This window comes from Acinonyx jubatus, chromosome D1 (assembly GCF_027475565.1).
Source record: "Acinonyx jubatus isolate Ajub_Pintada_27869175 chromosome D1, VMU_Ajub_asm_v1.0, whole genome shotgun sequence".
Lineage (NCBI taxonomy): Eukaryota > Metazoa > Chordata > Mammalia > Carnivora > Felidae > Acinonyx > Acinonyx jubatus.
Window position 1 is genome coordinate 93,319,254 of NC_069390.1, and position 18,816 is coordinate 93,338,069.

Sequence of the window (18,816 nt, forward strand, 5' to 3'; positions counted from 1 at the left end):
GCCAGATGCTCAACTGACTGAGCCACCCAGACACCCCTAAAATTTCTAATTAAAGAACAGTGTCCTCTTTGAGAAGTGATGAGGAGGTTTCTGAGGGAGCCTCTGCAAATTACAACAGCACCACTGGAAGCAGCCAGAATTTTGCGTGTGTGTGTGTGTGTGTGTGTGTGTGTGCGCGCGTGCACACACGCACACACAGGGGATGGAAGGGGCGTGTATTTCTGGGGGTGGTGTAAAGCATAGTTAGGTAGCAAAAGGCTACTGAATCCCCACCCAAAAGTTGACCAGATGATGGCCAGCTAGAGAAACAACAGGACATAGTTCTTCCATGGAGTCTGGTGTGTGGCCATCTTTGAAGCTTCTTTCTTTTTGCCAGTGAGACCATCAAAGCCCAAGTGTGAGTTGGAAGGAGAGCTGACGGAAGGAAGTGACCTGACTCTGCAGTGTGAGTCAGCCTCTGGCACAAAGCCCATCGTGTATGACTGGCAGCGAGTTCGGGAGAAGGAGGGAGAGGATGAGCATCTCCCTCCCAGGTCCAGGATTGGTAAGTCACCTTCCCATCAGTCTGCTGAGACCACAGAATGGTCCTCTAGCCATGAATCCTAAATCCCGTTTGTCAGCAACTCACCACGTGACCTTGAATGCACGGCCAAATCTCCCTGAGCTCCTACTTTTCATCTGTCAACCGGGACAGGAAAAGAGAAAAATCCATCCTTTCCCTCCTCAAATGGCACCTAAAAGTGGCAGAAGAAATGAGGAAGAAATATACTGCGTAGCCATTGTATCTAAACGATCGTGTTTGGTGTCCCTTACACGTTCACAGTCTTTTGTAACTCTTGGCGGACGCACACGTTAAAAGAATGTTTGCCTTTTCCGTCTTCCAAGAAATCTACCATCTCCTCCTCACCAAATTGTGTTAGAGAATCTTAGGTCAATGATGCACTGAAGCAGACAATACAGAGGCCCTGTCACTCAGGGGATTACAGTCGTTCCTTCTGCTTATGTAGACTACAATAACCCTGGACGCGTTCTGCTGCAGAATCTCACCATGTCCTCCTCTGGGCTCTACCAGTGCACAGCAGGCAACGAGGCCGGGAAGGAAAGCTGTGTGGTGCGAGTGACTGTACAGCGTAAGTATCCAAACAGTTTATTCCTATGGTCGCGTCGTGGTTTGGCGTACAGCACCTTTCATCGCAAGTAAGAGTAAGGTCAAGGCCAAAATCTTTCTTTCCGGGAGGACGTGGTGACCGTGAAAATAAATTCGGTAGTTGCAGTGACCATTCAACTGGTGTAGCTAACTGTATTTACAAACGTGTCAATCTGTCAGCTCCCTAAAGAAATGTGTTAGGTCCAGGAGGGGACCGGAGGGAGATTTCCTTTATAAATGTAAATTTCCCTTATAAAAGGGGAACTTGTGCTTTGTTTTTAGAACTTCTCCTGTGTCTGCTGTTTCTCAAAAATAATCAGATTAAGGGGGCATCTGGCTGGCTCAGTTAGTAGAGCATAGGACTTGACTCTTGATCTCAGGGTTGTGAGTTCAAGCACCACGCTGGGTGTGGAGCCTACTTTAAAAAAATCAGCTTAGGGGCACCTGGGTGGCTCAGTCGGTTAAGTGTCCGACTTTGGCTCAGGTCATGGTCTTGTGGTTGGTGAGTTTGAGCCCCGCGACAGGCTCTGTGCTGAGCCTGGAGCCTGCTTCGGATTCTGTGTCTCCCTCTGCCTCTGCCCCTCCCCCACTTGTTCTCTCTCTCTCCCTCTCTCTCCCTCTCTCTCTCTCTCTCTCAAAAATAAACATTAAGAAAAAAAATTAGGTTAAAACAGTCCTAATGGCAAAGAGGCATATTTTGGGGTGGCATATTCTGCCACCTTTCAATACCAAGAAGGACAGTCATACATCAAGGGTAAATGGGAAACTCCAAAAGATAGAAAGATCTGGAAATACCCATCCTGTCCAGGACTTATGGGTTTGTTTGTTTGTTTGTTTAAGTAAACTCTACCCCCTATATGGGGCTCAAACTCACGACCCCAAGATCAAGAGTCCTCAAATCAAGAGTAAGCCAGCTAGGCGCCCCCAGGGCTTATGTTTTTAAGTTCATGCGTTCCCTAGCTTATGTTTGGTTTTACTTCTGCTTTTGTTTCTGAGAAAATAGATGTACAAAGCATCGGCATGATTGCAGGAGCGGTGACAGGCATGGTGGCTGGAGCCCTGCTGACATTCCTCCTGGTATGGCTGCTAATCCGAAGGAAAGACAAAGAGAGATATGAGGAAGAAGAGAGACCTAATGAAATTCGGTAAACCTCCCTCCAAAATCCCTTGTCCTAGGCTTCCTTTCCAGCTCCGTAGTGACCAGGGAACATAAATGTCCCATTTGCTCTTAACTGTGAATCTGTTAAAAGGATTATTCTGGTAGGCAAGGAGTTCCAGCCTAGGGACAGAAAGTCTGGTTTCCCTTGCCTTTATCGTGAAACGGTCTATCCTCAACTGGTAATTAAAAGATCAACTTTACATTACTTCTGATTCGTGTCCACTTATGAAGGGCCTACAATAAGGAATGAGCATAACTGATGGGCCGTGAAAGGGTTTGCGTAGACAAACCCCAGATCAATCTCAATGGTAAGCGTGTACTCTCCCAGAGTAATAGAGTTGACTTCAGGGCTAACAAAACATCCATTTGCCTAAGTCAACCGCTAAGTCTCAGCGACTGGGGAAGTCCCTCTTCCCCTAAATGGCTGCCTTCCAATGGTATAATGTGAAGTTTACGGCTTGAGGAATTTATTGGGAAGCCTCAGAAGGAAGCAACCGTAGTGGAAGGTGTTATCATAGTCTTGCCGGTGTTAAAGTTTACCTTTGCTGGTTTTTTTCCTCCTCAGAGAAGATGCGGAAGCCCCGAAAGCCCGCCTGGTGAAACCTAGCTCCTCTTCCTCAGGCTCTCGAAGCTCACGCTCTGGTTCTTCCTCCACTCGCTCCACAGCAAATAGTGCCTCACGCAGCCAGCGGACGCTGTCGACGGAAGCAGCACCCCAGCCGGGGCTGGCCACCCATGCATACAGCCTGGTGGGGCCAGTGGGGAGAGGTTCTGAACCAAAGAAAGTTCACCATGCTACCCTGACCAAAGCAGAACCACACCCGGCATGATCCCCAGCCAGAGCAGAGCCTTGCAAACCGTCTGAATTAGAGTGGACTTGACTCCCGTGCTTTCCTAGGAGTCAGGATCTTAGGACTCTTCTAGTCATTGAAGCTCAGTCACCAGCCACACAACCCCCTGGAACCAGATGACCGGTCATTTAAGTAGCGGTGAGCATTGCGTGGAATGGATCGAAATGAGCGCTTTCTTTCTAGGACACTGAACAAGAAAAAGGATGTAAACTGCTCATCTCCAAAAAGGCATCTCGTGGTGCCTTGAGACCAGAGTGGGGAAAAGAGGGGGTCCAACTCCGTGTGTTTGTTGGCCAGGACCTGTGGTGGAAAAAGTTGGGGAAAGGGGAACTGAACACACTTAAAACTTCTCACCGGAAATGTTTTGTATCAATACTTTGAGTCACCATAGTCAAGGGGAAATGAGGTGGTGTTCATAAATTTTCTATGCATTTCTGCAAATCTACTGGATTATTGTGATTATTCAGAGTCAAGGGGAACCCACAGCCTTATATTACACCTAGCTGCACCAGGTACTGGGCATATCACTTCTGAGAAATTTCAAAGAAGGAAGTAACGTTTCTTCTGACCTGACTTCATTTACCATCAGGTTTGGATGTTAATTTCACAAGGCGCTGAACTAGCGGGCGGTGCCAGTTTTCCCACTCTATCCACTGCTGATCTCCCTACTTCTAGTGAACAGTAAGAGAACTAAGAGAGGAATCCAAAACGCGTGACCAGGGACTGCAAAAAACTTTCCACCTTAATCATGTTCAGAGGGTCACTGACAGATATCAGAAATCTATACTGGAACAATTGTGGACTTTCCCTCAAATCTGATGTCTCTAAGGACTTTCCTGCTGGATATCTCTGGAGCAAGAAAACATTCACTGTGTGTCACTTGACAATGTTCTCAGAAGTCTTCTAGAGAAAAAGAGCTCGTTCAGAGATGCTGAAAGATCATGTGACATATCCTTGCATTCTCTTCTGAGAACATATGAAATCAGAATTTCAAGACTGACTATGACTAGAAAGGGAGCTTAGATCGGTTTTCTCTTCATATTCTGTAACATGTCAAGGAGTGGTATAAAGAAGTTTACTATTATACCAAACTTGGAGCTTCCTCCATTTCTTTTCATTTTAGGACAAGGACATGAACCTGGGACTTTTGATAATTCTAAGCCTTAAATTATCAAAAAGATCAAGGATTACCGTTTCCTAATGGCATTGCAAGTACATCATTACCATTCCCTCCTGAGAGGGTGACACAGAATTTCGGTAATTTCCCAGCCTAGCCTCTGAGGAAGTCCAGGTGTGGGCTGGAAGGAAAGGGAATTATATTTAAGGAAGAGCTGGTGAGGATAACTAGTGGGTGGCAGGACAGGGCTGGATTAGTGACTGCTAACATCTGAACTGTTACCCTCCTGGAAACAACAGAAATGATTCACCAGGATAACCATCAGAAGGGTTGATTCATGGGGGAAAAAAAAAGGTGTGTGAAAAATGAGAAGGAAGCGGCAGCCTCCAATACAAGAACTTGCCTTTTTAATCCTTTTGACTGTTCTGTTAATCAAAACGGACCAACTATTCTGTTAGTCTGATCATGTGGCAAGAATGGGAGACCTGAAACCGCCCTGCAAGGACCCCAGTGCAGATGTCACCAGATCACCGTTGGTATTGCAAAATATTTATTATTAAAAGGGCAGCAGGTTGCAGGGAAGAAAAAAATCATGCGGAATTTGGAGATGACAGCATGGTTTCTAAAATGGGAATCAGATGCTTAAAGAGAAATGGTGGATCTGAGATTTTGCCCCATTTCTCTGTTTTTTCACGTCTGTGTTTCTCACAATAGAGCCCTCGGATATTGCAAATGCATTTCCTTCTAAGGTTCTTTAAGAAACAGGGGTTGATCCCTGGGTGAAAATTGTAATCTGAGTTTTATCTTCCTCTTAAAAAAAAGGTGGGAAATAGGAGACATTGAGGAAGTAATGTAAAGAATGTCTATTAATTTAAGAAGGCTGGCATATTTGGAATGCTTCTTATACTAACACTGCCTCATTGGAAGATATTAACTCCCTTCCTTACTCTACTTTTTTATTCTTCTGGTAGTGTGATAACATATCACTTCTGCTATGTGATTCTGAGAATTCTTATTCCTACAGTACCTGAGCCAAACAAGTACACTACGGAGGCTGTGGCTGTACCATCACAAGCAATTTGTTCTTATCATTATTTCTACCTTTGAACCTAAGGTTTCCTGCCTATGCCTTTGAAAGCAGGAATCGGTCCCCTTTGCATGATATGGAGATTTAGATTATTTAAGCCTATTAGTTATTAAAAGACAAATACCAGTTGGATATCCAGATTATTTTGGAAATCTATTCATAGTGGAAATCTACAAAAAAAAAATCACAGATAACTACCTAAAATCTGAGAAATTCTAAGGAATTGAAAATTCTGAGGTAAGATGTTCAAGTCTTAGCAATGATAGTGCACTTCTCTTGGAGTCTGGCTTTTGGGTTCAGACATGGCAAATTCTGGGCTTAAGATACAGTTTTGAGACACTACAGGTTTCAAGCCATATTTCCATGAACACTGCAAGTCAAATACATTTGATCCTTTAATGGGAAACAAACAAAATGGTAAAATAACTAAAAGGTAGAAGGGAAAAATGTTTGTGGAAGAAGATAACGATGGAATGGTGTGAATATTTAGAGAATAACCATTTCAATAAAACATATAAACCAAACAAATTTGGAAAATAATGAAGTTGATGCCCTTGCTGTTACACTGTGTAAAAATATTTTCTGAATGGCTCATGCAAAAAGATGGAGAATTTTGCTTCATTTCTGGTGTTAAACTGTTCATATTTTAACTTCTAAGTTGCCTTGTAATTGAGACTGTATTTGATCACAAAAACCAAATATTTATTACAGATGCATCTGTATCAGCAATTAAAAAATAAATAAGTAAAGGTGATACTGTAGAAGGTGAAGCTCGTATAACCTGCACTGGAAATTTATTCATTAGCTTGCTGACAAAAGAGGAATGGAAGAACTCAGCCTACATAGGATCTATTATTTATTGATTTCAGTCCCAAATATACCAAGCGCTATTTTCTCACAAGGCAAGATGGTAAGCAGTACTGGAGATACCAAGTTATGGCAGAGTTCCTGCTCTAAAAGACTTTACCAAAATAAATAGTATTTCTTAAGCAAATATTTTATGCCAAGGTCAAGTGCCAACAGAACTCCACACTTGGGGGTTCAAATAAATCTCAAAAGAAGTAAATACAAGAGATTCAAATGAATCTGAAACAAAGTTCACAGAATTAGAGGAGGTGATATACACAGAGCACTTAGAACATGTGACAGGCTCAGATACGTTAAGGGCTCCATTCCCCAGTCAGAAACCCAAGCCCTCAGACTTCTTCACTGCAGTTCCTATGCCCCAAACTTTAATTTTCCATCCTGAATGTGTTTGAAACCTTGTGCATTTAAAGAGGTGGAGACAGGACAGTCATCTTATTGACCTTTAAATCCACAAACTCTGAATCATTCTATGTAATAAGAGCATAGTTCAAGTACTACAATGTACTTTTGAATGACTGGAAACTGGTTATCTACTCTACTTTAATCACTGCTGTTAGGTGGTTTGGCCCTTGTTCCATTTTCCAATGGTTCGGTAGTTAAAATGTGGGTAGTTCAGAGGTTAGTTAAAAACTGTGATATGTAGGGCATAGTTCAGAGACTGTCCTTGATAGGTTGAGTGGGAGAAGACTGTAGATACCAAAGAAAATTGAAAGGAGCCTCCCACAGCACACATCTTCCACTTTCTGGAGTTGAAGTTATAGGTGTTTCTAGAAAGAAAATTACACTGTAGTGTAACTAAAAAACAGACCAGGGGCACCTGGGTGGCTCAGTCCATTAAGCCTCCGACTTCGGCTCAGCTCACCATCTTGCGGTTTGTGAGTTCGAGCCCCTCCTCAGGCTCTGTGCTGACAGCTCAGAGCCTGGAGCCTGTTTCAGATTCTGTGTCTCCTTCTCTCTCTGCCCCTCCCCACTCACGCTCCGTCTCTGAATAATAAATAAACATTAAAAAAAATAAAAAAACAAACAAATACAGACCAAAGATTCTGGAATCAAAAGAGCTAAGTCCCATTTGAGCTCAGCTAGCTGTTAATCCTTCCGCAAGTAACATCTCTGAACCTCATTTTTCTCCTCATACCGGATGTACATCTCAGAAAATTGTTTTGATGATTGAATGATATAACAAATGAAAGCACTTTATACGCTGCGAAAACACCATATAAAATTAGTATTTTGGGAGGTGGGAAGAAATTAAGTCTATACCTCCACGTACTCAAGCCAACATTGCCCCGGAAAAAGCAAATGTGAAAAGAAAATGTCTCCTTCGTATGTTTGAATCCGTCTGTAGGCTTTACTGGCTTTGACAAGGACAAGGTGTCCTCACTCTTGTGACACCCTTTCTGGAGGCACTGTCTGGAAGGTCTAATTCCGGCCACACCACTGTGTCAGATAGTGTGAAAAAAATCTTTTCATCTATCTGCCCCTTTATCTATCAAATAAGAGTATCAGCTGCCCTGCCTGTTTGAAAGAACACACTGGAAAACATTTCCAGGTACTGAGAAAGGCTCTTAGAATGACAAGGCCTAAATACCTGCCACCATGCACCACAATTTAATTCTAAGTAGTACTGTTTCGTGGAGTCGATTAGTAATGTTTTCAAGATGCCTCTGAACGATCTGTCGCTTAGTTTTTTATAAGTCAAGGCAGGAAAGACATTACATCATGTTACTGAAAATAAAAGCAGCTCCGAGAGTCTAAATCAAGGACACGGGGCTACCGGAACCCAGGTTCCTAATGCCTGATTCTCCTCCACGGAAAAATCTGGCTAAGCTTTTCTTTTTCACAAATAACTGCGAGGTGCGGGACTTGGGCAAATGCAGAGGCAGAGCCGAGACGCCAAACCTGTTCTTGGCGGGAGGTGGGGAGTGGCGGAGTTGTCTGGGGTCAGGGAAGCGGCTTTGGCTACTTATTTTGTCGAGGGTCCAGGCACAGCATCCGGCCTTAAAGGCTCTGAAAAGCCGGAGCCCCTCCAACCTCGGCCTCGAGGGCTGCCGGCCTCCAGGTGCCACGGTGACTGAGGGTTCTGGAGGCTTGGCCTGGCTAACCTGTCTCTTCCTACACCCAAGTGGGGCCAGGCGGCTCCCTCCAGCCACAGATCTGTGTGTCCCTGGGCAAGACACCCTAGTAGCGCTCAGGGGTGGGAACATTCCTCCCGGTTCCTAGAAGGCCGACTTAGCCCAAAGGCACCCTAGATACGAACCATAGGAACGTGGAATCCGGGAGGGCCTAAATGAGCCTCTACAACGCCGAAATGGGGGGGGGGGGGGGGACAGAACGAGGACGGAGGGGGGGAGGGGCGCAACAACCTTCGCGGCCATTTTGTCCTCGCTCCACTTCCGTCTTCGCTCCCGGGCTGCCGGGTCCGGACCCCTCCCTTCAGGCCCTGCGCTCGTCTTCCCCCGGTTGCACGTCGATCCAGATTGCGGCTAGTGCTGCTGTCATTGGCTGGTTCCAAAATTGCCCGCCCCTCTTCCTCCATTTCCTTCCGTCCGCTCCCGCCCGCGCTGACGGGGAGCGCATGCGCAGAAGCGGATGCACCCCTCCCCCCCGGCCCGGCCCCCCGCGCCTGGGGTGACTGAGGACTCCCGCGCGCGGGCTCTCACGGCTCCACCCTCCCTTTCCCCGGGGCCGTTCGGAGAGCGGGGGCGAGAATGAAAGTTCCAGAACGCTGTGGTGAGTGCGTCATCGCGAGGTGGGGTGGGATGGGGGCGGGAGTGGGCGAGGCCCGAGGGTAGAGCCGGCTTAGTCATTGGGGCTCACAGAGATGGCCGCGTGCCCATTGGTCGAGGAAGTCATGATGGGCAGCCGGCAGGGGTGGGTCCCTTCTGGAAGGTTCTGAGGCAGGGTATAAGAGACAGGGTGGCGGGCGGAAACCGGCCTCATTCAACGCGGCGTTAGCTTTCCAGGTAGCTGTTTCTTTGGCAAGCGGGGCCGGGCCCATACTGAAGGTAAGGCCTGTCTTCTGAGCTTTTGGGAGTTTCTAAGAAACGTGCAACCTAGCACCACCGGGCTGGTCGGGATTGCAGAGGCCCAGAGGCTTCTGATCATTTTCTTGTAGGTGGGGGGCCCCCCAGGCCCCTGCCCGCCTGGGGCGCGCTCCTTACGGGGAGGCGGCGGACCCGGCCTTGCGGGCAAGCGGGACGTGGGCTGCAGGCCGTGATGGTCGCCGCGGGGGTCAGGGCGGTGCCCGCGGGGAGGGCTGGGCGTGGGCCGCATCCGTTTGCGGGGCACGGGAAGTCCAGCCGGCCCCCTGGAGCGGACCCTTCCCTAGGCTCTCAAAAAGAGGAAGCCGCTTTTGGCACGGGCCCAACGTGGGGGGAGGGGGCTTCTGAGCACGCCACGCAGGCCGTATTGTGTTGGCTCCGGAGCATGGGGTGGGGGGTGGGGTTGGAGAAGGTTGCGCTGAGTCGAGGCCACGTGCTCCTGTCGCAGACCCTCCGGGCAGGTGCTTGATTCAGGGCCGGACTCGCCCGCGGTTGGCACGGTAACACCCCGATTGCAGCATTTTTCGCTCTGGCCCTCCCGCGTGGTTTCCTCCGACGAGGGCAGTGTTTCTGGGGGGAGGTGCTGAGTGTAATCTTCTTACCAAAGTGTCCATACCTGATAGTTGGAGGAGCAGGAAGCGTTTCCAAGTGCTGGTGTTTTTTTGTTTTTTTTCCAAACCCTGGGCTTTTTTTTCTTCCAGCAACTATGTCTAAGGGACCTGCAGTTGGCATTGATCTTGGCACCACCTACTCCTGTGTGGGTGTTTTCCAGCACGGGAAAGTGGAAATAATTGCCAACGATCAGGGAAACCGAACCACCCCAAGTTATGTCGCCTTTACTGACACCGAACGATTGATCGGTGATGCTGCAAAGAATCAAGTTGCAATGAACCCCACCAACACAGTTTTTGGTAAGCTGTTAATTTTGAGCAACATGCCTTGAGTTTTAAGTGGTGTAGGCTGAATGAGAAAGTTCAAAGTTTATCAATGTAAGGTAGCCGTGAAAGTTTTGAAAATAGGAAAAGCCTTTTTAAGAATTTACCTGGTAATTTTGTACTCTTAACTGCTAAAAATAGGGTATCAGATGAGGAAATCTGAGCAATTCTGCCAGAGAGAACTTGAGTCCATTTGACTAGTCTGGAGTTTGGTTGCTAGGTCTCTGATCTTCACATTTCAGTAATGGTGTACTAGGGTTCTTACTTGGTAGATGCAATGTAACACTTGACCTGAAACTTTTATAGATGCCAAACGCCTGATTGGACGTAGATTCGACGACGCTGTTGTTCAATCTGATATGAAGCATTGGCCCTTCATGGTGGTGAATGATGCTGGCAGGCCCAAGGTCCAAGTAGAATACAAGGGAGAGACCAAAAGTTTCTATCCAGAGGAGGTATCTTCTATGGTTTTGACAAAGATGAAGGAAATCGCAGAGGCTTACCTTGGGAAGGTGAGTAGCCTGCTAATCCTAGAGACCACGTGGCTGGAAGTTGAGCATTATGCACTAGATTCCCTGATGAATTCATGCATGGGGTTTTGATTGAAGGATACACATTAGTAATCTGACTGCCTGATCTTTAGAAAGCATGTGATTGCTATCTTCAGTACACACAGAAGTAGACGGAGATGGGAGTATTGCCAGATTTATGAACTGATCTCTAACACGGTTTTGTTTTTTCTATATTTCTAGACTGTTACTAATGCTGTAGTCACAGTACCTGCCTATTTTAACGATTCTCAGCGTCAGGCTACCAAAGATGCTGGAACTATTGCTGGTCTTAATGTACTTCGAATCATCAATGAGCCAACAGCTGCTGCTATCGCTTACGGCTTAGACAAAAAGGTATGTATCCTTTGTGGAGCTGGGATTCATTTAACGACTGACTTGAGCCATTGGAGATTTGGATGAGTAATCACCTGTATTCTAATTGCAGGTTGGAGCCGAGAGGAATGTGCTGATCTTTGACTTGGGAGGTGGCACTTTTGATGTGTCAATCCTCACTATTGAAGATGGGATCTTTGAGGTCAAATCTACTGCTGGAGACACCCACTTAGGTGGAGAAGACTTTGACAACCGAATGGTAAACCATTTTATTGCGGAGTTCAAGCGCAAACACAAGAAGGACATCAGCGAGAACAAGAGGGCAGTCCGTCGCCTCCGTACCGCTTGCGAGCGCGCCAAGCGTACGCTTTCTTCCAGCACCCAGGCCAGTATTGAGATTGATTCTCTATATGAAGGAATCGACTTCTATACCTCTATTACTCGTGCCCGGTTTGAAGAATTAAACGCTGACCTGTTCCGTGGCACGCTGGACCCTGTAGAGAAAGCCCTTCGGGATGCCAAGCTAGACAAGTCTCAGATCCACGATATTGTCTTGGTGGGTGGCTCTACGCGTATCCCCAAGATTCAGAAACTTCTACAAGACTTTTTCAATGGGAAGGAACTGAATAAGAGCATCAACCCTGATGAAGCTGTCGCTTACGGTGCAGGTAATAATCCACTATTCGAATTAAATGGTTCTAACAGGTGGTCTTGAAAGCCCCACGCTGACTCGCTATGATGAGTGATTCTTAAACATTCGTGGTTTCCACCAAAAGCTTAAGCTGATGATGGTCTAATTTCCTTGGATGTCTGAGCGATAGACGTTTGTTAGGTAACGAGGTTGTATTTATTTTTTTTTAACCAAACGTTTTTGTTTTAGCTGTGCAGGCAGCTATCCTTTCTGGAGACAAATCTGAAAATGTTCAAGATTTGCTGCTGTTGGATGTCACTCCCCTTTCTCTCGGCATTGAAACTGCCGGTGGAGTCATGACTGTTCTCATCAAGCGCAATACTACCATTCCTACCAAACAGACCCAAACCTTCACTACCTACTCCGACAACCAGCCTGGTGTGCTCATTCAGGTATGTTTTACTGTATTGGTACCGATTCAGTTATGCTTCAGGTCCTATGAGATTTTGGGAAGACTTGTCCTGCTATGATGATCGATTCCAAAACCATTCGTAGTTTCCACCAGAAGTCTTGTGTTGGCCAATTCCTTCCTTGGATGTCTGAGCGAGGTCTTTCCTGGTTGACCTGAACGTCTGTAAACTGGTATGCTGTGATGCTTGCAACTCCTTAGTAATTCTCATTTCCTACCAAGGTTTATGAAGGTGAGCGTGCCATGACCAAGGATAACAACCTACTGGGCAAGTTTGAACTCACAGGCATACCTCCTGCCCCCCGTGGCGTTCCTCAGATCGAGGTCACCTTTGATATTGATGCTAATGGCATTCTCAATGTCTCTGCTGTGGATAAGAGCACAGGAAAAGAGAATAAGATCACCATCACGAACGACAAAGGTAGGCACAACTTTGGCACTTTTTCCTTTGTCTTAAAAGATCTGGTCTGGGGTCATAGGGACCATAGATCTTCTAAAATCTGTCCAAGGGCATTGAACCCAAGGGCTCGCTTCTAATGGGCTTGGAGCATTAATGGTTAAGGTTGGCAGGATAACTGAAGGTTCAATGTCAAAAGTCCTGTCTAAAAGACCAGTTAACTTCCACAGGTCGCTTGAGCAAGGAAGACATTGAGCGCATGGTCCAGGAAGCTGAGAAGTACAAAGCTGAAGATGAGAAGCAGCGAGACAAGGTGTCCTCCAAGAATTCCCTTGAATCTTATGCATTCAACATGAAAGCAACTGTCGAAGATGAAAAGCTTCAGGGTAAAATCAACGATGAGGACAAACAGAAGATTCTGGACAAGTGTAATGAGATCATCAACTGGCTGGATAAGAACCAGGTTTGTAATTTCTAATAAATTGAGAGTGGAGAGGGTATGGGGTTTCAGCAAGATTAGATGGGATTTTACGATACAAATCGGTCACAATGATGAATGGTCCATACATTCGCGGTTTCCACCAGAACTTCAGATGTTGGCAACTTAGATTCCTTCCTTGGATGTCTGAGTGACCCAAGAGTTCGTTGGTAATTAAGACTCCTATGTGATGGTAGGTCTTTGCATTTTAGGAACATCAGGTTGACTTGGTAGGAAGTTTCCTCCTTTGAGGAACCTATAGTAAAGGATTTTGTTTTCTGTTCTTCAGACTGCAGAAAAAGAAGAATTCGAACATCAGCAGAAAGAGCTGGAGAAGGTCTGCAATCCCATCATTACGAAGCTGTACCAGAGTGCAGGAGGCATGCCTGGAGGAATGCCTGGAGGCTTCCCTGGTGGTGGAGCTCCCCCCTCTGGTGGTGCCTCCTCTGGGCCCACCATTGAAGAGGTTGATTAAGCCAACCTGAGAATAGGTCTAGCATTGTTCCACACAAAACATTTGAAGGACCCAAATTTGTAGCAAATTCCATGGCAGTGAAGTTGAGCTGCTATAGTTAATAAACTGGGCATTCTTGATACTTGAATATGGAATATGTGCACAAGGAAAGGAAATACAACATTGCACTTTATAAGCACTGTATTGTTAAGTGGAAAATGCAATGTCTTAAATAAAACTGTATTTAAAATTGGCACCATATGATTGTCTTGAGTCTATACAAGGGCAGCAGGCTTTTTTGGTTTGGGGCTGGATGGATATTTATTTGGCTAACTGCAAATCACACAAAATAGTATTTGGGCAGTTGTATCTTTCAAAAGAGGCCTCGGGTTAATGAATTCATGTTAATGTTTTATTTGGGGTTTGAGATTAGTAGTAAAGTGAACTTAGAATTTGCAGATTTTTCAGTGTTGGGAGAACTGTTGATGGGAAGGAAGTATTAAAAATACCAGAAGGGGTTTTTGTGCTTGGATGGTCAGTTTGAACAGTGAAATAGTCCACGGAAGTAGCATTAAGCATGTGAAACTGACCCACGTGTGGAACTGTAAAGCCCTGCACCAGCACGTTTGATAACCGTTCTGTTCCTTTTTCTCAACTTGGTTGGGTGGGAACCTGAAGGGGTGGCAATGGAGTTTGAGGAGGCTAGGGTTTATTTACCCACAGAAGCAAACCATGAGCATGTAATTCTGACTTTAATATCTAAACACCGATTAACCTTCAGGGACTTAGCTGAACAAATACTGCTACATTTCCACTTAAATCCACTTAACTGGATTGCCTTTATGTGATCCTGGTTTTGGAGCAAAGCTGTACATTCGTGGCCTTGGTCCTTGAGGAATGTTAGCCGAGGTGTTGGGCTACACAAGTGCTGCCACGAAATTTCAGTCCCAAAATGTCCTTGTGTGCAATGTATAGCTCTGTCCTGAGAACCCTCAAGTAAGGAAACCGGTAAAGGGATTGTTACCCACAGTGCCTGGTGACATACCTGCCATCTGGTGGTCAGTTTAGGAGAAACCTGCTGTGTGTTGGCGAGGTCTTAATGCTCCCAGTGGAACAGTCCAACTTTAAGATCTGTTTGGAATCTTTCCCTGCCTTTATAGAATTGTTGGTTCCTGGGTGACCCCTGTTATGACAGTTAATATTAGGATTTCAGTGGTAATTGCAGAATGATCTTCGTTTAGTTCAGTGAGTATAGTGAAGATGTTTAGAAGTCATCAGTTTTTCTCTAAATGAGGTTATTACTACATGGGCTTCACTACATAGTGACTTATGGCCATGCCCATGTAGTGCTTGGTGTCTACAGGAGACTTTGGGGTACCATATGTGATTTATATTTATTTTCCCTTAGCTTATCCAAAATTTGAAAGCAATGCATTATCCTTGGGAAAGGCCCAGGGTGGAGTATTTATATAATTTGGTTTCTTAATCTGACTTGTTTCAGGCCCTTTTTGTTACTGCATTCTTTATGAACTGGAACAAAACTCTGACTTGAGATCTCAAAAAGGAACAATAGTATAATCAGTGGAACAAACATTGAAAAGTGGTGGCAGTCCCTTTATGCAAATGGGAGAAGCCATACCTGTGCTAGGGCAAATAACGGGGCTTTGTCAAGAAGGTGGAAATTAACTGCTAGAATTAAAATTAATCTGCATAAGGTGGTGTTTACAGTCGACACAGATTGAGTTGCATTGATTTCAAATTGCACGGTAGGAGAGCAGATCGAAATATTCAAATAATGGTCGGCTTTATTCCAAAACCTGTATTTTTTGCTCCTTCATTACCATGGTGAATTCTGAAACTGGCTCCTTTAAACAGAGAGCATCTGGGATTCATACTGGAAAGAATATTTTCTTAAAGGAGTTTCATAATCTTGGTCCTCAAAACACATGCAATTGTGTACTTAGTGACTTGGTCCCAATATTCATCTGAGCATTTTTTGAAAAAGTTCTTTTTATTTTTGACAGAGACAGAGCATGAGCGGGGGAGGGGCAGAGAGAGGGTGACAATCTGAAGCAGACTTCAGGCTCCAAGCTCTGAGCTGTCAGCACAGAGCCTGACACGGCCTGAACCCACAGACTGTGAGATCATGACCTGAGCTGAAGTCAGACCCTCAACCAACTAAGCACCCAGGCGCCCTCATCTGAGCATTTATTTGAGTTCATGGTCAGCCTTTTTTTTTTTACCCCCAATGCTTTGGGTATTCAGTTGGAGATTCGTCTTTCGCAAGGGGCAGTCAGCAGTCTGTGCATTTGAGAAGCACGGTGATTCAAATCCACTTTTGTTTTTGTGATTAATTAGGTTCCTGCTGTGCCAGAAACCTGGTTTGTGGGTATAGATACAAAAGCTGGTAAAAATGTGTTTCAGCCTTATGTGTCTATAGGATAGCAGGAGAGAGGGAAGATAAATTGGTAACTCCGAAGTAACAAAGTATAAAATGTCATGCTTGCAGGAAAACTCTGGCAAGAAGAATGCTTAGAAGATGGAGAGAAGGTGGCCCTAAGGAAGGAACAGTAGTGTTTACCACTTACATTCAGTTTAGAGTTAACAGGTAGCTTCCACTTTTCCTACTTTTTTTAAACAACCTCCTAGGGGAAGGATGGGTGGATGGTCAGCTGTGCACTCGTAGATCTGTATAGGGTGGCAAAGGCAATTTTACTAACGGTGATTTGGGGTTGTGGTTATAAGCAGTAACATCATGGTGCTTGGTGGCTGGTTCCTAAATTTTGCACAGGATCCCACTGGACTGGGGAGAGGGAGCAAAAAATGCACTGTTCCTCCCATCTCCACCTTTTTAAGAGTTAGTGTTGGTTTCAGCTAAATGTGTTTGGCAATAGCTTAAGTTTTTAGTCAACAGTAATTGTTAAACTACTAAGGGCGTAGTTTTTATCTGTAAAGCTGCAGCAAGACATTTACTTTCAACAGCGTTAATATTTATATACTTAAAACGTAGTACAAAATAGCATGGTAATACTTGCAAACAGTCCTTTGCTCAAACAATATTTATGGAGTACATATAATTTTTCAGATCCTCTACTTTCATAGGAAAAACAGCCTTTTGGATTCTGGTAAGGTAGCATGGAGTGATGGTGGAACATAAATAGGAAAAAAGTTCAGAATTTCCATTGGCGGGGTGGGGTCTGCATATGGGTGTAAGGGCCTCTTTTCCCACTAGATGGCAGTAGCTATTTAGAAAGCAACCGCAAAGGGTAGGTGAGGAAAGTACAGGTTTTGCCTAACCCGAAGCATAGCAAGTGCTGAGGAAGAAAGCCCCGTGTATTCACATTTGTGTACTAGGCAAAGCATTTTCTGGTTGGGGTTATAGCTTTGAGTAGAGGTCTCCGAGTGCTTGGGGTTTGGAGGTGGTGGTTAGATCTAGAACTTTGAAACTTGGGAGGGAGGGGCGCCTGGGTGGCTCCATCGGGAAAGTGTTTGACTCTGCTCAGGTCAGGATCTCAAGTTCTTGAGATCGGGCCCCGCATCAGGCTCAGTGCTGGCAGAACCTGCTTGGGATTCTCTGCCTCTCTGCCCTTCCCCCACTTTCTCTCAAAAAAAAAAAAACAACAACGAAAAAAACACCATAGAGGAGAAAAAGGGTTAAATCTCTGTGGTTAGAGTAGTCTTAGTGGATACACTGTCCCCAGTTTAAGCCCCTGTGTTATTTTGAACTTCTCCCGAGAATCCTATTTGTATGAAATGCTTGAATTCCCACCTACCCCCAGACTCAAACCCAAGAATGCAAGAGTATTCACACACTTCTATATTTCTAGTGTTTGGCACAAGTGAAAGAAAAAGGAGTAGAACAGGCACCCAACAGGTTGGTGGTAGAATGTACTCCCTTTGAGCTTTCTGAGGGTGTGGTCACCGTCATGGGTCTCGGAGTGGTGAGTGGCTGGCTGGCTGGCTGGCTGAGTTCAGGCCCCTGACAGATCGGCTCCTTGCAGAATTTGGGAGCCAGGATTAGAGTTGGTGAGAGGAGGAAATGATGAGTCAAGCCTGGAATAGGTCTAGCCAAATGAAAGTTGGCGGCAACAGGACTGTCGGAACCTTTGGCCTCATGGACCCCCTGATGTCTTTAGGTTGCCCTGCAGTTGGGGCAGTATGTGGGGGTGGGCTGGGTGAGCAGAGGAGGCACAACTAGTCTTTGCCATATGAGAGGACAGACAGCACAACTTGGAATAGGGCCTATTCTAAGGAGCTGGGCCACAGATCAGGGCATTCAGAGGATGCAGCCAGCCCCAGAGCTCCAAATCTTGACTTGGGTTAGGCAAGGTTGTCTTAGATACGACCCCAAAAGCGCAGGCCACAAAAAGACTTCCTGAAAATTAACTTCCATAAAGGATACCATCAAGGAAGTGAAAAAAGCCCACAGAATTGGAGACAGTATTTGCAAACCATATATCTAATAAAGGACTGGTATCCAGAAGATCTTTAAAATATATTTAGGGGTGCCCGGATGGTTCATCGGTTAAGCCTCCGAACTTCAGCTCAGGTCATGATCTCACAGGTCGTGGGTTCGAATCCCTTTACCAGCCCATCATCCCTGCGGATTCCCAAACAATGCCTAATTCTATTCTTGCCAGCGATTTCCCCCGTGGGCAGCAGTTTATTTCTGTCATCAAGTCTCTGATGAAATCTTTAGCCGTGAAACGTTTAATCCAATCCGCACAAATCGTGTGTAGTGTTAACATGTCACAGGCTGCCGGTGGCCTGCATTATGTGGTAATTTGGAAGCGAGAGAAGTGATAATATAGGGCCGGGCTGCTTTTGTGAGCTCGCATTAATGCTGGAGCTGGTGATGTCAATTGACAGCCCATTGATTTGGGCTAATAGTGCCTGGAGGGGGCAGAATTGGAGCGAGGTAGGGAATAAAGGATATCGACGACTGTCGCCAGGATCCCGGCAGCTTTTAATCTATTACTGCCCTCTTTTAATGCAGCTTCCATGCGGACTGCATTTACTTCCACCAGCTCTGCCTGCTGCGCTGAACTGCGAAGCCAGGGAGGTGCCACCCCCAGAGTGCTCCAGAGTTCCCCCGTATTGATTTCTTTGATGCTCTGGGGTGCGAATTATAATTATTTCATTAAGCCCTTTAATGGGTATCAACTATGAACTTTCCCCAGCCCAGGCCGGGGCCGCCAGGGCAAGGTCTGCATCATTAATCTATGCTCGTGTCCTTGCCACCAATTGTGCCCCCCCCCCCCCCACCTCGACCCTTTTTTTTTCCCTCCTATTATCACGT

At 45.7% G+C, this 18,816-nt stretch overlaps 2 protein-coding genes and 1 non-coding gene across 3 annotated transcripts in view; all 3 read left to right on the forward strand.

The window, feature by feature from the left end:
- Positions 1 to 6,115, forward strand: part of CLMP (CXADR like membrane protein) — a 96,567-nt gene extending 90,452 nt beyond the window's left edge. Inside the window, 5 exon segments of the mRNA XM_027036774.2 lie at positions 377 to 544; positions 1,008 to 1,130; positions 2,151 to 2,292; positions 2,872 to 3,116; positions 3,119 to 6,115. Of these exon segments, the coding sequence (XP_026892575.1) occupies positions 377 to 544; positions 1,008 to 1,130; positions 2,151 to 2,292; positions 2,872 to 3,116; positions 3,119 to 3,171 (731 nt within the window). The 3' untranslated portion in view covers positions 3,172 to 6,115.
- A 2,975-nt stretch (positions 6,116 to 9,090) lies between these two features.
- HSPA8 (heat shock protein family A (Hsp70) member 8) lies at positions 9,091 to 13,778 on the forward strand. Its single transcript, XM_027036773.2, has 9 exons — positions 9,091 to 9,233; positions 9,971 to 10,180; positions 10,511 to 10,716; positions 10,957 to 11,109; positions 11,201 to 11,756; positions 11,969 to 12,171; positions 12,411 to 12,609; positions 12,816 to 13,048; positions 13,353 to 13,778. The coding sequence occupies exons 2-9, from the start codon at positions 9,976 to 9,978 to the stop codon at positions 13,536 to 13,538; spliced, it is 1,941 nt and encodes a 646-aa protein (XP_026892574.1). The 5' UTR covers positions 9,091 to 9,233; positions 9,971 to 9,975; the 3' UTR covers positions 13,539 to 13,778.
- LOC113593267 (small nucleolar RNA SNORD14) lies at positions 12,241 to 12,326 on the forward strand. Its single transcript, XR_003413359.1, has one exon. It is a non-coding gene; the product is annotated as a small nucleolar RNA SNORD14 (small nucleolar RNA).
- Positions 13,779 to 18,816: the final 5,038 nt, after the last annotated feature.